The sequence below is a fragment of the Rhinoraja longicauda genome, chromosome 4 (genome assembly GCF_053455715.1).
Source record: "Rhinoraja longicauda isolate Sanriku21f chromosome 4, sRhiLon1.1, whole genome shotgun sequence".
Taxonomy (NCBI): Eukaryota; Metazoa; Chordata; class Chondrichthyes; order Rajiformes; family Arhynchobatidae; genus Rhinoraja; species Rhinoraja longicauda.
In genome coordinates this window covers 5,036,382-5,055,185 of record NC_135956.1, presented here as the reverse complement: position 1 = coordinate 5,055,185, position 18,804 = coordinate 5,036,382, and the positions used below count along the sequence as shown (strand labels likewise).

Genomic DNA, 18,804 nt, shown 5'->3' with positions numbered 1-18,804 from the left:
CCATGTCTCCAGTACAGCAGCAAACAGCCTATATCTATTTGTTAAAATGGTGGTATACCCACCCATCTGCGAGTGATTTTTATTTTTTAAACTGTCGATGCCAGAAATCTCAAATAAAAAAGAGAAAACTCTGGAAACAGTCAGTGAAGAGAAACAGAATTGATGTTTCGGATTAGATGGACACATAAAGCTGGAGGAACTCAGAGGGACAGATGGTATCTCTGGAGAGAAGTTATCTGCAGTTCCTTCCTTCGCATGGCGTTTCAGAAAGACAGGTCTCCTTCAAAATCAATGGTGACAAAGGGTCTTCAACACAATCCACGCTTCCAACATTTTCTGTACTAATTACATACCTGGATTGAAGATACGAAGGACACATCGTAAATCAACAATCCATGGGGTAGTCGTAACTAGGCTGTCAATGTATTTAAAATAAGAGTCTACAACCTTTATTAAAATAATGACTTCAGCTATTTAATATTGCTCTTCACTAACATTTCCAATTCAAGCCATTTATTCCCCAATCAGATCAGAAACAAAGGGATTTTGTGGTAAAAAACTTGACTGTTTAGTGAAACTGTTTAGTTTAGTTTAGTTTAGTTTGGAGATACAGTGCAGAAACAGTCCCTTCGGCCCACCGGGTCCACACCGACCAGCAATCCCCACACATTAACACTAACCTACACACACACTAGGGACAATTTTTACCAAGCCAATTAACCTACAAAACTGCACGTCTTTGGAGTGTGGGAGGAAACCGAAGATCTCGAAGAAAACTCACGCAGGTCACGGGGAGAACGTACAAACTCTGTACAGACAGCACCCGTAGTCGGGATCGAACCCGGGTCTCCAGCGCTGCATTCGCTGTAAGGCAGCAACTCTACCGCTGCGCCACCGTGACCACCCAAAGTCTATAATCTTTATTAAAATAATGACTTCAGCTATTTAATATTGCTCTTTGCTAACATTTCCAATTCAAGCCATTTATTCCACAATCAGATCAGAAACAAAGGAATTTTTTGATGAAAAACTTGACTGTGTTCTGGTGTTGTTCCTTCCTGCCTGTGTGAATCGAAGGATGTTTTGTCCCATTTGCCTATTAATTCGATTAGTGCTTGCATTTAGTTTTATTTTTCATTTCCCCTTTGAAGTTTTAAAGCTTGATATGAGAATGATCAACCATGATCACATTGAATGGCGGTGCTGGCTCGAAGGGCCGAATGGCCTCCTCCTGCACCTATTGTCTATTGATATCTTTGGATACTGAGCTGTGAAATGTTAATTTTGTTTATTTTTATTGTCACGTGTACTGGGGCACAGTGGAAAGCTTCCACTGGCATCAAGCCAGTGCTGAATTCACCACACACTGTCACGATGCAAGTATTTACAGTCCGGTTATTCCTAAATGACATATTTTGTGCTGGGATTAACTGAAACTTGGAAAGCTTCGATCAGCACAACTCAAGTATCCAGAGCCTGCTGTCACTTACGTAAAATGAGCTGAAGTTTGCCACACCAAAGCATAACATTAACTGTGAAAAACAATAAAAGTTTGGAACATGCTGCCCTTATTGCTTTCACCATCTGTCCTTTGTATCATGTTAAGTTCCCAATGTTTCAGTCAATTGAATCACAGCAGCTTTTTCTCAATTTGAAGCCAGGTTGTAAATGGTTCTTTTTCTCTCTTATTTCCATAGAAAGAGGACAATTCATTATTCAAAGAAATATTTTCTCTGGAGGGGGTGCGTATTTTAAGTTGCCGTCATGTTGGGACTGAACAAGGGATCTCATTAGCTAGGGTGATGGAGGAACTGAAGGAAATCCACATTAGGCAGGAAATGGTTTTGGGTAGACTGATGGGACTGAAGGCTGATAAATCCCCAGGGCCTGATGGTCTGCATTCCAGGGTACTTAAGGAGGTGGCTCTAGAAATAGTGGAAGCATTGGAGATCATTTTTCAATGTTCTATAGATTCAGGATCAGTTCCTGTGGATTGGAGGATAGCAAATGTTATCCCACTTTTTAAGAAAGGAGGGAGAGAGAAAACGGGTAATTATAGACCAGTTAGTCTGACATCAGTGGTGGGGAAGATGCTGGAGTCAATTATAAAAGACGAAATTGCTGAGCATTTGGATAGCAGTAACAGGATCATTCCGAGTCAGCATGGATTTACGAAGGGGAAATCATGCTTGACAAATCTACTGGAATTTTTTGAGGATGTAACTAGGAAAATTGACAGGGGAGAGTCAGTGGATGTGGTGTACCTCGACTTTCAGAAAGCCTTCGACAAGGTCCCACATAGGAGATTAGTGGGCAAAATTAGAGCACATGGTATTGAGGGTAGGGTACTGACATGGATAGAAAATTGGTTGACAGACAGAAAGCAAAGAGTGGGGATAAATGGGTCCCTTTCGGAATGGCAGGCAGTGACCAGTGGGGTACCGCAAGGTTCGGTGCTGGGACCCCAGCTATTTACGATATACATTAATGACTTAGATGAAGGGATTAAAAGTGCCATTAGCAAATTTGCAGATGATACTAAGCTGGGGGGTAGTGTGAATTGTGAGGAAGATGCAATAAGGCTGCAGGGTGACTTGGACAGGTTGTGTGAGTGGGCGGATACATGGCAGATGCAGTTTAATGTAGATAAGTGTGAGGTTATTCACTTTGGAAGTAAGAATAGAAAGGCAGATTATTATCTGAATGGTGTCAAGTTAGGAAAAGGGGATGTTCAACGAGATCTGGGTGTCCTAGTGCATCAGTCACTGAAAGGAAGCATGCAGGTACAGCAGGCAGTGAAGAAAGCCAATGGAATGTTGGCCTTCATAACAAGAGGAGTTGAGTATAGGAGCAAAGAGGTCCTTCTACAGTTGTACCGGGCCCTGGTGAGACCACACCTGGAGTACTGTGTGCAGTTTTGGTCTCCAAATTTGAGGAAGGATATTCTTGCTATTGAGGTCGTGCAGCGTAGGTTCACTAGGTTAATTCCCGGAATGGCGGGACTGTCGTATGTTGAAAGGCTGGAGCAATTAGGCTTGTATACATTGGAATTTAGAAGGATGAGGGGGGATCTTATTGAAACATATAAGATAATTAGGGGATTGAACACATTAGAGGCAGGAAACATGTTCCCAATGTTGGGGGAGTCCAGAACAAGGGGCCACAGTTTAAGAATAAGGGGTAGGCCATTTAGAACGGAGATGAGGAAGAACTTTTTCAGTCAGAGAGTGGTGAAGGTGTGGAATTCTCTGCCTCAGAAGGCAGTGGAGGCCAGTTCGTTGGATGCTTTCAAGAGAGAGCTGGATAGAGCTCTTAAGGATAGCGGAGTGAGGGGGTATGGGGAGAAGGCAGGAACGGGGTACTGATTGAGAGTGATCAGCCATGATCGCATTGAATGGCGGTGCTGGCTCGAAGGGCTGAATGGCCTACTCCTGCACCTATTGTCTATTAGCTGGCAGAACTGCTAATCTACCCAGCAGTTCACTATTAACTCTGCCCCTCCCTTTGCATAAAAGCTGCAAGTCTCCACCCAAACTGAGCAGAATAGGTACAATGACAAGGAACGGCTCTCAATTTTAAGTCTAATTTATGGCATGCTGCATGCAGTAAATCTGATGCTTTCCAAAGAATAGGAGCCTCTTGATTCACTATGTCCTCATTGATGACAGGTAGGTAGCTGTGAGGGTGTGCATTGCAATCACATTCCCTGCAGAGGGAATGAGAACCATACAGTTGAGATAAGATTGCATATTAGTAGTTGACCATAGTACTGTGTGTGTGCCATTTCTCTTCCCACTACCACCTACTCCCTTCATCTACCTCCCACCTCGCTGAATGACTCCTGAATTCTGCACTACTTGTAGTTCAATTTGCCTCCTGTCACAACAGATCAACTCCATTCTCTTTGCAGAGATAGATAGATTTCTTGATTAGTACGGGTGTCAGGAGTTATGGGGAGAAGGCAGGCGAATGGGGTTAGGAGGGAGAGATAGCATTCCGGTGTAGACTTGATGGGCCGAATGGCCTAATTCTGCTCCCATCACTTATGCTGGTATCACTAACCTATACCAATGATTGCACAGACAGACATAGTCTGAACACCATCTTTAAATGCGTTAATGGCACCACTGTCATTCGTCAAATAATGGATAACAAGGAGTCAGAGCTAAGGAAGCATATCAATCATTTGGATCAGTTGGGCCTGAACAGCAAATCTGCTCTCAAAAATACATAAGACACTTCAGAGGCAGGAATCTTGAGCAAAACACAAAGTACTGGAGTAACTCAGCAAGTCATGGTGGCGCAGTGGTAGAGTTGCTGCCTTACAGCGAATGCAGCGTTGGAGACTCAGGTTCGATCCTGACTACGGGCAACGTCTGTACGGAGTTTGTACGCTCTCCCCGTGACCTGTGTGGGTTTTCTCCGAGAACTTCGGTTTCCTGCCACACTCCAAAGACGTACAGGTTTGTAGGTTAATTGGCTGGGCAAATGTAAAAAATGTCCCGAGTGGGTGTAGGATAGTGTTAATGGGCGGCTCGGACCCGGTGGGCCGAAGGGCCTATTTCTGCACTGTATCTCTAAATCTAAATCTAAAACTAAGTCAGGCAGCATCCGTGGAGAGAATAGATAGGCGATGTTTCCTGCCAAGAGTCTTCTTCAGACAGATTGTAATCAGTTACAATTGCAATTTTAAAGGGGAGAAAGCTGGATAAGAGAGGTGGGGATGGGACAAAGCCTGGCAAGTGAAAGGTGACAATAGACAATAGACAATAGGTGCAGGAGGAGGCCATTCGGCCCTTCGAGCCAGCACCGCCATTCACCGTGATCATGGCTGATCATTCTCAATCAGTACCCCGTTCCTGCCTTCTCCCTATATCCCTTGACTCCGCTATCTTTAAGAGCTCTATCTAGCTCTCTTTTGAAAGCATCCAGGGAATTGGCCTCCACTGCCTTCTGAGACAGAGAATTCCACAGCTTCACAACTCTCTGAGTGAAAAAGTTTTTCCTCATCTCAGTTCTAAATGGCCTCCTCTTTATTCTTAAACTGTGGCCCCTGGTTCGGGACTCCCCCAACATTGGGAACATGTTTCCTGCCTCTAGCGTTTCCAATCCCTTAATAATCTTATATGTATCAATAAGATCCCCTCACATCCTTCTAAATTACTTTTGATTGAGCAGGCTTCATGGTTTCAGTGACTGAAACCATGTCAGTCTTTTATTGTGTAAGCACGCTTCAATGTGGCATCAGAGGAGTGTAATATGTGTTGTCTGCTAAGTAGTTTCACAGTTGTGTCCATGCATTTGTGTAGCACACACAAAGGTGCTGGCATCAGAATTTGTCCTTATTGTGTTTGTGTGCACAGAATCTCTAATCAGACTGAGTAATTAATGGATATTCTTGCTATGGAGGGCGTGCAGCGTAGGTTCACTAGATTAATTCCCGGAATGGCGGGACTGTCGTATGTTGAAAGGCTGGAGCGATTGGGCTTGTATACACTGGAATTTAGAAGGATGAGGGGGGATCTTATTGAAACATATAAGATAATTAGGGGATTGGACACATTAGAGGCAGATAACATGTTCCCAATGTTGGGGGAGTCCAGAACAAGGGGCCACAGTTTGAGAATAAGGGGTAGGCCATTTAGAACGGAGATGAGGAAGAACTTTTTCAGTCAGAGGGTGGTGAAGGTGTGGAATTCTCTGCCTCAGAAGGCAGTGGAGGCCAGTTCGTTGGATGCTTTCAAGAGAGAGCTGGATAGAGCTCTTAAGGATAGCGGAGTGAGGGGGTATGGGGAGAAGGCAGGAACGGGGTACTGATTGATAGTGATCAGCCATGATCGCATTGAATGGCGGTGCTGGCTCGAAGGGCTGAATGGCCTACTCCTGCACCTATTGTCTATTGTCTATTGTCTGTCCTGAATATGTGAAGGACTGCAGATGCTGGTTTACACCAAAGATAGACACAAAATGCTGGAGTAACTCAGCGGGGCTGGCAGCATCTCTGGAGATAAGTAATGGGTGACATTTCTGTTCGAGACACTTCTTCAGACTCGACCTGAAACGTCGCCCATTCCTTCTCCCCAGAGATGCTGCCTGTCCTGCTGAGTCACTCCAGTATTTTGAGCCTATCCTGAATATGTTCACTCCCGGCAGTCCATGGTAGCATTACGCACCTATGCTTGTCAAATATTTGTACAGGGCCCTAGTGAGACAGCACCTGGAGTACTGTGTGCAGTTTTGGTCTCCAAATTTGAGGAAGGATATTCTTGCTATTGAGGGCGTGCAGCGTAGGTTTACTAGGTTAATTCCAGGAATGGCGGGACTGTCATATGTTGAAAGACTGGAGCGACTAGGCTTGTACACACTGGAATTTAGAAGGATGAGAGGGGATCTTATCGAAACGTATAAGATTATTAAGGGGTTGGACACGTTAGAGGCAGGAAACATGTTCCCAATGTTGGGGGAGTCCAGAACAAGGGGCCACAGTTTATCATATCATATCATATCATATATATACAGCCGGAAACAGGCCTTTTCGGCCCACCAAGTCCGCGCCGCCCAGCGATCCCCGCACATTAACACTATCCTACACCCACTAGGGACAATTTTTACATTTACCCAGCCAATTAACCTACACACCTGTACGTCTTTGGAGTGTGGGAGGAAACCGAAGATCTCGGAGAAAACCCACGCAGGTCACGGGGAGAACGTACAAACTCCTTACAGTGCAGCGCCCGTAGTCAGGATCGAACCTGAGTCTCCGGCGCTGCATTCGCTGTAAAGCAGCAACTCTACCGTCTGCGCCACCGTGCCGAATGGCCTACTCCTGCACCTATTGTCTATTTATCTGTCTCTGAGTGATCCATTTTTCTACGCGATTACACAGTGTGTAAGAAAGATAAAACATGCAACATGGGATTGACCATCCAGGTTAATGTATGTTTGGGGACGTGACTTCTGAGATAAAGATCACCGCTTATATACATACTTGAATTGTCTTCCTTGTACAACGAGAGTGTTTGTGTCCACCCACATGGGAAAGTTGATTTCTGCTTGACTTTTCATCGAATGGATGACCACAGACAATAGTACAGCATTCTGCTATTGGGTCACTGCACTGACATACTTAATTACTAAAGGTTCTTAAATTACAATCATCTAACCCAGAAGGAGAAGTTCCATCTTTCGAACCTCATCACACTGGGTACGATTTCAATCACACAAATAAATCTTTTTCACAAAGAAAACTCTCCTAATTTCCTGGGTTTTCAATGATAAAAAATGAAGGAGAAAAATGCCATATGCTTTGACCCAATAATGCAAGATAATTAAAGTCGAGCTCCTGATCACATCATTCTTTCAATTCCCTCGTGGAAATATGGGCCTCACTGGCAAGATCATTAGGGAAGTGACGGCGCTGCACAGCAGCTGCGGCTCACCTGCAGTCCGTTTGTCTTTTGTGTTTTTTGTTGTTTTTTGTCTTAATTGTAGTGTTTAGATGTGATGTAGTGTTTTTTGTGGTTGTGTGTTATGTGTGTGGGGGGGGAACTGTTAAATTGTCTCTTCCGAACGGAGACGTGACCTTTGTTTCTGTGTCGTGTCTCTGTTCCCGCTGCAGCCTACCATCGGCCAAACACCTGGAGCTGGCGGCCTCCAGCTGGGACCACCTGGGCTCTGGTTCGCAGAGCCCGCGGACCGGACTGTACTCACCATCTGCGGAGCTGGCTGCCATCAGAGGCTGTGGTGGCGCTGCGGGAGCGGCTGCGACTCGCCTTCGGAGGCTCCGGAGGCTTCTGCCGCGGGCCGCGTGGATATCGGAAGTTCCCTGCCCTGGGTGGGGGCCGACATCGGGAGCTCCGGCAGCGGCAGCGTCTTCGCCCGCCCCGAATCGCGGGGCTTGGGTCGGCCCGCTGCGGACCTTTCACCGTCCAGCGGCCTGGAACGTGGCAACTTCAACAGCCTGACCGTGGGAGAAGACGGCAGGGGAAGAGAAAAGACATTCTGGCCTTCCATCACAGTGAGGAGGTGACTGGAGGAGACTCACTGTGATGGATGTTTCTTTTTTTTTGTTTTGTGTTGGTTTGTGATTGTGTGGGTTGTTGCTTATTTTGATTGCTCTTATTGTTGGACTGTGGGTAATGGAATCTCGTTCAAAAGACTTGTTTTTTTGGATGACAATAAAGGCTATTCTGATTCTGATTCAATGTCTGTCTCGATTGGGCCAGATTTGGTATAACTACGTGAGCTGGGGACAGACGGCAGCTCTAGAGTCACATACAGGCCTGTTGGTGTAAGGGTAGCACATTTCCTTTCCTCAATGGTACAAGTGAACCAAATGGATCTTTACAACCATCTATTAGTTTCATGGTAACCACTCGTGATGCTTTGTAATATTCTAGATTATTTAATTAACTACATCTAAATTCCCCAACTGCCGTGGTGAGATTGAAACATGACTCCAGTTCAATAATTGAAGTACTAAAACATTGTCCTCTTAATTACCTTAATAATCGTTTAATTATCTGAAATGAAACCACCGAAGACAATTGTATCTAGATGGTGATGATCCTTAACATGAGTATTTTTACTGGTTTCAGCCCTAATGTTTATTATTTGTTGGAAAAAAAAATGCAGATAGAAACATAGAAACATAGAAAATAGGTGCAGGAGTAGGCCATTCGGCCCTTCGAGCCTGCACCGCCATTCAATATGATCATGGCTGATCATTCAGCTCAGTAACCTGTACCTGCCTTCTCTCCATACCCCCTGATCCCTTTAGCCACAAGGGCCACATCTAACTCCCTCTTAAATATAGCCAATGAACTGGCCTCAACTACCTTCTGTGGCAGAGAATTCCACAGATTCACCACTCTGTGTGAAGAAATGTTTTCTCATCTCGGTCCTAAAAGACTTCCCCCTTATCCTTAAGCTGTGACCCCTAGTTCTGGACTACCCCAACATCGGGAACAATCTTCCCGCATCTAGCCTCTCCAACCCCTTAAGAATTTTATATGTTTCTATAAGATCCCCCCTCAGTCTTCTAAATTCCAGCGAGTATAAGCCTAGTCTATCCAATCTTTCTTCATATGAAAGTCCTGCCATCCCAGGGATCAATCTGGTGAACCTTCTCTGTACTCCCTCTAAGGCTAGAATGTCTTTCCTCAGATTAGGAGACCAAAACTGCGCGCAATACTCCAGGTGCGGTCTCACCAAGGCCCTGTACAACTGCAGCAGAACCTCCCTGCTCCTATACTCAAATCCTCTTCCTATGAATGCCAACATACCATTCGCTTTCTTCACTGCCTGCTGCACCTGCACGCTTGCTTTCAATGACTGGTGCACCATGACACCCAGGTCATGTTGCATCTCCCCTTTTCCTAATTGGCCAATTAGGTTTAAATTGATTAAAATTTAAATAAAAATTTTAATAAATTTTTTAATTAAATTTAAATTGATGCTGGTTTAAATCGAAGGTAGACACAAAATGCTGGAGTAGCTCAGCGAGCGGGTCAGGCAGCATCTCGGCAGAGAAGGAATGGGTGACGTTTCGGGTCGAGACCCTTCTTGAGACTAATGTTTATTTCATCTCTTTTAACCGACTGCTCGTTGTTCCCCTGACTCAGTTTATCTTACCTCGGAATTACTCCAGGTTTTGCACACACATTAAAATATAAACACCTTTTAATCAGGATGCTTCATCTTGCTTACTTCAGTTCCCACTCTCAGCTTGTTGCCCATTTCAGAAGTACGGGACAACACTGTGGGAACATGGGAACTACACTCGCCCCCCTGCAGGACCTATACATCAGGAGGTGTAGATCGAGAGCAAGCAAGATTAGGAGGGACCCCTACCACCCCAGCAACGGACTGTTCCAGATGCTACGGTCAGGCAAACGCCTCCGCTGTCACGCTGTGAAAACGGAGAGGATGAGACGGAGTTTCTTCCCACAGGCCATCAGGACTGTTAACTTTTATAACTCCAGGGACTAAATTTTGTCTTCTCTGTATTAACTTTAATTTATATGCTGTAACTGTAATTCTTTTTTGTGCACAATCCGCAGGCATTGCCACTTTCATTTCACTGCACATCGTGTATGTGTATGTGACAAATAAACTTGACTTGACTTGACTTGACTTGACTTGACTTGAGCAACCAAACTGAGAGTCACTTCACAACGTTGGGGGGTGGCACAACAATCCAAGTGCTGTCACGGCAGCAAAACTATCAGGATTCCCCAAAGTTACAAGGTGAAACGGAAGCCGCAGGAGTATGCAAATACAAAGTTAAGTGCGGATACCCAGAAGCTGCTGTCAGTTTTCTCTTTCTGTTTCTCCACAGGGAGCATAGTTATGCAACTTTCTGCAGCATAATCTTCAGCGATCAAATAAGACCTTCCTACGCTTTAAACTTTTCTCCCGGTGAACACTTTGAAAGAAATCATACTTTGTTGTTCAAGGTGCAATGGGCTGTGAAGCAAATCCTGCACTTCTTGAAAAGTAATTTTATCCCAGCGTGCATTGTAATTGCCTCTGGTAAAATATTGCAAAAAATATCCAAACAATCCTTTGCAGAGAAATTACATTAGTTTGAAATATCTGCACGAGCTTGGGTGATTTCTAAAGTGCTTGGGTATGATGCTATTCCATTCACTTCGGCGGTGCAGAAGTCTTCTCGGCGCCCTGTCCAAGTCTTCCTTTTCAAAACGCTCGTTGTCCAGCTCGTCTCCACAATAAAATGGCGGACTGGTCCTGCAATGCAGCACATAACCTGTCTACTGAATCAGCAAAGCTGCCTGTGAGAGTTGATTTATCAATCATTATTCACCACCATTAATACAGAGAAGATCCTGCCACCACCACTGCTCATGTCTCCACAAAGGGAATCAATTGCGTATTGTGCTCGTGCCACACAGTTTAAGTAAAAACCAGTTTCATTGTAGATTTGATGATATAATTATTATTCACATCATCTTCATCTCAGCTGAATGTAAAAGAAAAACAGTTTTGATCTGGAATGAATTCATCTGATCTAAATGTACTCCTAGACAGGCATATGATTAAAAATTGGGCTGATTTATTTGGAACTTTCATAGCAGACTTGAAATGTTACTGTCACATAATGACAATGGTGTCAATTAATAGTCAAATGATCAGCTCTAATTCTGATGCAAAATTGCCTTACAGATTCAAAAGGAAATCATCTCAAAACATCTTTTCATCGAGCTCCAGAATGCTAAATCTCTCGATGTTCTTGGCATTTCTGAATGCAAGCATCATCACTACACTGAATCTTATGCACACTGTCAAACTTATACATTTTAATAAACATTAAACATCCTTAAATGTATCATTGTTGAATTCAATAATTTACTTTTCCCGGCCTCAGTAGTAAAGCTCAGTAGGCATGAAATACATAACTATTTTGCAATCAGCATTTTTTATTAAATCACTCTCATATAACATTCCCCTCTGGAAATAAAAGTGATAGTAATAGTAATGTTAATTTAAAGTGGTTTGTGGCTGTGTACATCATGAAGAACTAATTATTCCCTGATGGAAAGCCAAGATGCACAAGAAACAAATAATGATATTTTCTTTAAACAGACGTTTTTAGGTTCCATAAAATTGGACAACTTCAGTGATAGATTCCACTATTCTGAAAGATTGTTTTGGTGCTGCAACTTAAAACAAAGGTTTTTGAAAGAAGATTAGGCAATAGATTAGAGTTATTAAATCGTTTAGGCTTCTTTTTGGTCCATATTCTGAGCAGATTTTATGCGTACTTACATCCTCCTGAAATTAGGTGAATTTACATAACCGTGAGTCTTCTTTTAAAGATTTTAAAGATGTAATCTTAGATGCCAGTGACAATGTTTAGTTTTTAATATATAATATTGTCCAAAGTTTTATGAATTAATAGAAAAGAAAACTGAAATAATTAATGAGCGTTAAGAAAGGAAATTTTCTTTTAAAGCTGTTTTGCAACATTCCACTGGGCCTTGCGGGTTTTATACCATACAATACAATACAATATATCTTTATTGTCTTTGTACAGGGGTACAACGAGATTGGGAATGCGCCTCCCATACGATGCAATAAATTAATTAGCTAGTCAGTATTAATTTAAACAACCCAATGAAACAAATTGTAATAGTTTTAAAACAGAATAAAGTGCAAGTAGATCTGTGCTCATAGAAGTTATGGACATACCATTTTAGAAATTATTACATACTCCTTCACCAAACAATTTTTTTGGAATTGCTTCATTAGCTTAAATACATTTAAAAAAATGGTTGGCTGTAAAACCTTTAGCATATTGGTATAATGTTTCAAATTATAGACAAATACACACATCTAATTTCTTGAAATATCGTACCTTAAGAGAGTCTCCTTGTGCTAAATGGAATGTTCTGGCTGTAATATTAATTCCTTTCCCTGCTTGCACCTGTATATTGTACACACATTCATGGTTGTTTTCATAGTTCAAAGGATAGTTGGGAGATAACAGGATTCCTTCGTTGCTTGTTATGGATGTTCCACATTCAGCTGTAGTTAGAAAAAGTAGTATTTTAAATATGACAACTCTGGGCAAAGGCTAATTCTCTCAAATATTAACAGCAATGTGTCCACTGAATAAAAGGATACACTATTCTTTGTCAGCACATTAAAACATATTTAAGTAATATCATCAAGTGGTTTAAATGGTAAGGCAATTAATAATCTGCACTAAATTAAAAAGGCAGAAATTATTCTTAAATGCAACAATGAAAAAACAATTTCATGCAAACTTTCAGGAAAGATTGCCACTGCAAGTAAAGAACCAAGTACTAGATTTATCCAAAATGAACTGTGAATTATAGGGTTTTAATTGAGAAAATGCAATTATCTATTTATTGCACAGCACTCCAGTTATATGCACTTTAACTAAACTTAAACAGTCCAATCAAAACATACATATTCTGTTTATCCTGTTCCTCTCACTTCCTTAACAGTTTGCACAAAACCTGCCTCCCAGTCCAATCTTTTAAATACTATTTCTACTATGTATTTATCTGGCCTTGTGGGGAATCTTACTCAAAATAATTCCTGTGGAAATTCTTGAGATTTTTGTATTATGGTAAAGTTGCCACCGAAATAAAGTTGTTCTCACAGCACAAAAAAAAATCATATGCTAGGTTGAATAATATCAAACTAATGGCCAAATGAACATTTAGAATAAACAAGTGCAAATGATTGACCCGAAGCATCCGACATGATACCAAATCTGCTATTTCCAACATTGTTTGCTGTTATTTCAGATTTCTGGCCTTCATGGAACATTGGATTTTATTTTTCAATGCAAGGATGCTGAGAACATGGAACTGAATTGGCTATTGTACCCTGAAATTCCCCTGTGACAGTGCAGTGGAAGTAAACATGTGAGTGTTCACGATCCACATCCTATACACTTGTGCATCAGGCAGTTCTGGTCAGGACCAATGTTGATACATCCGGTCTCCTCACTGTGTTGGATACAAATGGAAAGATTCCACACAGTCAGCACCACATCCCTGGCCCTTTGCAAACCAAAACCTGAAACTGCAGTGTCAGGAGAATCACTGCACTTGACAATCACACATTAAAAAAGGAACAAGCATAATCTATTGAGGTCCCCAGAGAACTGTGAATTAAAGGGCGGTGACGGTGGTGCAGCGGTAGAGTTAGAAACATAGAAACGTAGAAACATAGAAAATAGGTGCAGGAGTAGGCCATTCGGCCCTTCGAGCCTGCACCGCCACTCAATATGATCATGGCTGATCATCCAGCTCAGTAGCCTGTACCTGCCTTCTCTCCATACCCCCTGATCCCTTTAGCAAAAAGGGCCACATCTAACTCCCTCTTAAATATAGCCAATGAACTGGCCTCAACTACCTTCTGTGGCAGAGAATTCCACAGACTCACCACTCTCTGTGTGAAGAAATGTTTTCTCATCTCGGTCCTAAAAGACTTCCCCCTTATCCTCCTTATCCGCCTTATCCGAATGCAGCGCCGGAGACCCGGGTTCCATCCCGACTACGGGTGCTGTCTTTATGGAGTTTGTACGTTCTCCCCGTGATCTGCGCGGATGTTCTCCGAGATCTTCGGTTTCCTCCCACACTCCAAAGACGTACAGGTATGTAGGTTAATTGGCTTGGTTAATGTAAAAAATGTCCCTAGTGGGTGTAGGACAGTGTTAATATGCGGGGATCGCTGGTCGGCGCGGACCCGGTGGGCCGAAGGTGCTATTTCCGTGCTGTATCTCTAAACTAATCTAAACTAAACTAAACTAAAAAGTTTTGTTATGGCTTCCATATCTTGATCACATCTGATACACCCATTTCCTCAAAATATTAGCTCATTTATTTCTCTTCACACCATTATAAACATAGAAACATTGAAAAAAGGTGCAGGAGTAGGCCATTCGTCCTTTCGAGCCAGCACCGCCATTCAATATGATCATGGCTGATCATCCAAAATCAGTACCCCGTTCCTGCTTTCTCCCCATACCCCCTGTGATAACCTGCCATATTTTCATTTATGCACCTCAACAGATCAATCTGTGATGCTGACCCCTCATAATAATGCTGGATATTGAAGTGCCAGCTCATCATGACAAACAGCTTGATGATTTTCATTGATATTGCTATCTGTCAATTCACATCATTGTTTCTCATTGATCAAAGTTCTTCCTTGTTTTTGCAGAACCTTCATACTGGATTTCATGCGGCAAAGAACAATAAGATAGTTTGTGCGATCCAAATGATCCCTTCCTCCGTAAAATGAAATGGGATATAATTATGGGTATGAATTAGAGACGGTGCAAGAAATGGGGATGCAAGAAACTGACTTGTTCACTTCTCTGGTGTAATCTGGATGAAAGGGTTACTATACATACACCAATTTGGTGTCAACCTCTTTGCATGCGTAAAACATTGATCTGGTCAAGTTTCTGGTTTTAGCAAGCTACCAATATAGAGTTGAGTTGGATATCATCCAGAGAATATATAGGGACATAGATAGGGCAGATCACAGGAATCCTTTCCTCATGGAAGAGGTGTCCCAAGATTAGAGATTTTAGGATTAAGGTAAGGAAAAAGAGGTTCTTTGAAGAACTTTGGAAGAACTGTTTCACCCAGAGGGAGTTTGGAATCTGACGCAACGGTAGAGTTGCTGCTTTACAGCGAATGCAGCGCCGGAGACTCAGGATCGATCCTGACTACGGGTGCTGTACTGTACGGAGTTTGTACGTTCTCCCCGTGACCTGTGTGGGTTTTCTCCGAGATCTTTGGTTTCCTCCCACACTCTAAAGACGTGCAGGTTTGTAGGTTAATTGACTGGGTAAATGTAAAAATTGTCCCTAGTGTGTGTAGGATAGTGTTAATGTGCAGGGATCGCTGGGCGGCGCGGACTTGGTGGGCTGAAAAGGCCTGTTTCCGCGCTGTATCTGAAATATAAAAATATGAAACGCACTGTGTGAGTTGATGGTGCAGACAGGAATGTTCTAGATGGGCTCATGAAGTGCCAAGGCATTGGTCAACGGAATTATATATTTGACGGTCAGCACAGACACGGCAAGCTGAAGTGCTCGTTTCTATGTTGTATAACTACAAGACTTTTGATTCTTAAAATGGAAGGATGAAGAAATCAAAGCTTTTGGTTTTGTTTTTCAAAGAAAGAAGGATGAAGTCTCCAATTAGAATAAATAAGTCAAATTAGAAATGTAATTAAATGCGAGTTTAGACATGTATAATTAAAATATCCAGGTATTTAGTTCAGACGGATATACGGGTATTTCGTCTGGTTTCACTCAAGCTTGCAAATTGCTGAAGATACTTCAGATAATTTAATGGCTCTACTTCAATATTGACCCTGAGGTCACTGTGATGATTAGAAAGCTAATCAAGTGAAAATGTTACAAAAATTATTCTTGATATTACCAATTCAGCAGTTAAAATGTACTGAATGATGATAGAAACATAGAAAATAGGTGCAGGAGGAGGCCATTTGGCCCTTCGAGCCAGCACCGCAAGGTAATGATGTTGATGATGATGAAGATGATGATGATGAAATGGAGATTAAAAACAAGCAAGAGACAGTTGGATTAGAGCACCCTTTACAGTGGGTGCAAACAGTGTTGAGAATCCCACCTGTTTCAACAACACTTTTATCTCCATAGTTTGTGCCCAATTTTGTTTTCACGTTTGGTAAACCTCGGGCTGGATTGTGTTGATTTTTAGTTGGCAGCTTAATTGGGAACAACCGTCAAGCTGGAGTTTAAGTGTCAGCATATTTCCCACATCCACGTCCACATATTCTAATGCCGACGTGTTTAACATGCTGAAGGTCAGACTCCAGCAGCAGCTCCTGATAGTGCTGAGTTGAGCAGCCAAAATGCACTTCATATCCAGTTTCTCAGCTTTACATCGAAGGTAGACACAAAATGCTGGAGTAACTCAGCAGGTCAGGCAGCATCCCTGGAGAGAAGGAATGGGTGACGTTTTGGGTTGAGACCCTTCTTCAGACTGAAGAAGAGTCTCGACCCGACCCGAATTTAGAAGGATGAGGGGGGATCTTATTGAAACATATAAGATAATTAGGGGATTGGACACATTAGAGGCAGGAAACATGTTCCCAATGTTGGGGGAGTCCAGAACAAGGGGCCACAGTTTAAGAATAAGGGGTAGGCCATTTAGAACGGAGATGAGGAAGAACTTTTTCAGTCAGAGAGTGGTGAAGGTATGGAATTCTCTGCCTCAGAAGGCAGTGGAGGCCAGTTCGTTGGATGCTTTCAAGAGAGAGCTGGATAGAGCTCTTAAGGAGAGCAGAGTGAGGGGGTATGGGGAGAAGGCAGGAACGGGGTACTGATTGAGAGTGATCAGCCATGATCACATTGAATGGCGGTGCTGGCTCGAAGGGCTGAATGGCCTCCTCCTGCACCTATTGTCTATTGTCTATTGTCTATTGTCCTGAGATGCTGCCCGACCTGCTGAGTTACTCCAGCATTTTGTGAAATAAATGCACACTCTCAGTGCTCTTTCTATGGCTCTCATAAATGTAAATACTACTATTAGGTCTCCCTGGTACCTCCAGCATTCCAGACAAAATAATCCAAGTCTGTCTCACATCTCCCAGTACCAAATACTCCCTAATCCAGGCATGATTTTGGTAAACCTCCTCTGCACCCTTTCCAAAGCCCCCACAACTTTCTTGCCATAGAGTCATAGAGTGATACAGTGTGGAAACAGGCCCTTTGGCCCAACTCGCCCACACTGTGTACCAGCTGCACTAGTGGGCTGGACTCGGTGGGCCGAAGGGCCTGTTTCCGCGCTGTATCTCTAAAAATTAAAAATTAAAAAATCTGACTCGTCAAAGTCATTTTGTGGCCATGTTTGACATTCTAATCGCCTGCTGGAGTTCTTTCCTCTTTTATTTATATTGCTCAAAGGCCCTGTCTGATTCCATCCTCTTAAACTTTGCATGCACATTCTTTTCCTTCTTGGACAAAATTTACAACCTCTTTGCTCATCCAAGATCCCCTTACTCTGCCATCCTGATCTCTCCTCCTCACTGGAACATGCCAGTTCTGAACGTTGATCAACTGGTTAAATGACTCCCATGTCAGATGTGGACATACCCAATAACAATTGCTCAAAGTGTACCCTCCCAAGCCCCCGCCTTTAATGTTGTAGTTTGCCTTACTCCCGTTTAGAAACTTCCCACAAGGTCCAGCCTTCTCCCTATTAAAAAGGCATTGTGAACACTATCCCCAAACATTATCCCCACTGAAACACCAGTCACCCGGCCAAGCTCATTTCCCTTCTGGTGTTGGACTATCCACATAGTGTTTCAAAAAACCCTCTTGGACACACCTCACAGATTCAGCCCCGTCTAGGTCTTTGACAAGAAGCAAGTCTAAGTCCATATTAGGAAGTTAAAGTCACCCAATAAGACATCCTGTTGCTTTGGCATCTCTCGGTAATCTGTCTACATATGTGGCCCTCTATTTCCCACTTGCCATTGAGGGCCTATAGTACAATACCATTGCAGTGCTTACACCTTTCTTATTTCTAAGTCCGACTCCTATTGCCTCAGTGGACAAACACGTCAGTATGTCCTCTCGGAGTACCACTGTGGCAATCCCCACTCCACAACGCCTCCACCCCTTTTGCCTCCCTCTCGATCATGTCTGAATCATCACTGCCAGCTGAGCTATCCCCTTGCTACCATGTTCTCACAATGGTCACAGCATAAGTTCAAAATGCTAAAAATACATTTTAATGTTAAGAGCCAGTACCCAAGCATGCAACAAGCATAGACACAAAATGCCGGAGTAACTCAGCCGGACAGGCAGCATCTCTGGAGGGAAGGAATGGGTGACGTTTCGGGACAAGACCCTTCTTCGGACTGAAGACCCTTGTTCAGTCTGAAGAAGGGCCTCGACCTGAAACGTCACCCATTCCTTCTCTCCAGAGACGCTGCCTGTCCAGCTGAGTCACTCCAGCATTTTGTGTCTATCTTCAGTTTAAACCAGCATCTGTAGTTCCTTCCTACACATGCAACAAGCATTACTAGCAGTGGAGAAAGGTTTAGTTTCGAGATACAGCGCGGAAACAGGCCCTTTCGGCCCAGCGGGTCCGCGCCGACCAGCGATCCCCGCACACTTACACTATCCTACACCCACTAGGGACAATTTATTTTACATTTACCCAGCCATTTACCCTACAAACCTGTACGTCTTTGGAGTATAGGAGGAAACCAAAGATCACAGAGAAAACCCACGCAGGT

General features: G+C 43.1%; 1 protein-coding gene across 2 annotated transcripts in view; it reads right to left on the bottom strand.

Annotated features, from left to right (window-relative positions):
- The window catches only part of csmd3b (CUB and Sushi multiple domains 3b), a 1,698,079-nt gene that overhangs the window by 389,120 nt on the left and 1,290,155 nt on the right, over positions 1–18,804 (bottom strand). For both annotated transcript variants that reach the window (XM_078397138.1, XM_078397139.1), the window contains exon 22: positions 12,377–12,546. In XM_078397138.1, the coding sequence (XP_078253264.1) occupies positions 12,377–12,546 (170 nt within the window). The remainder of the gene's footprint in view (positions 1–12,376; positions 12,547–18,804) is intronic.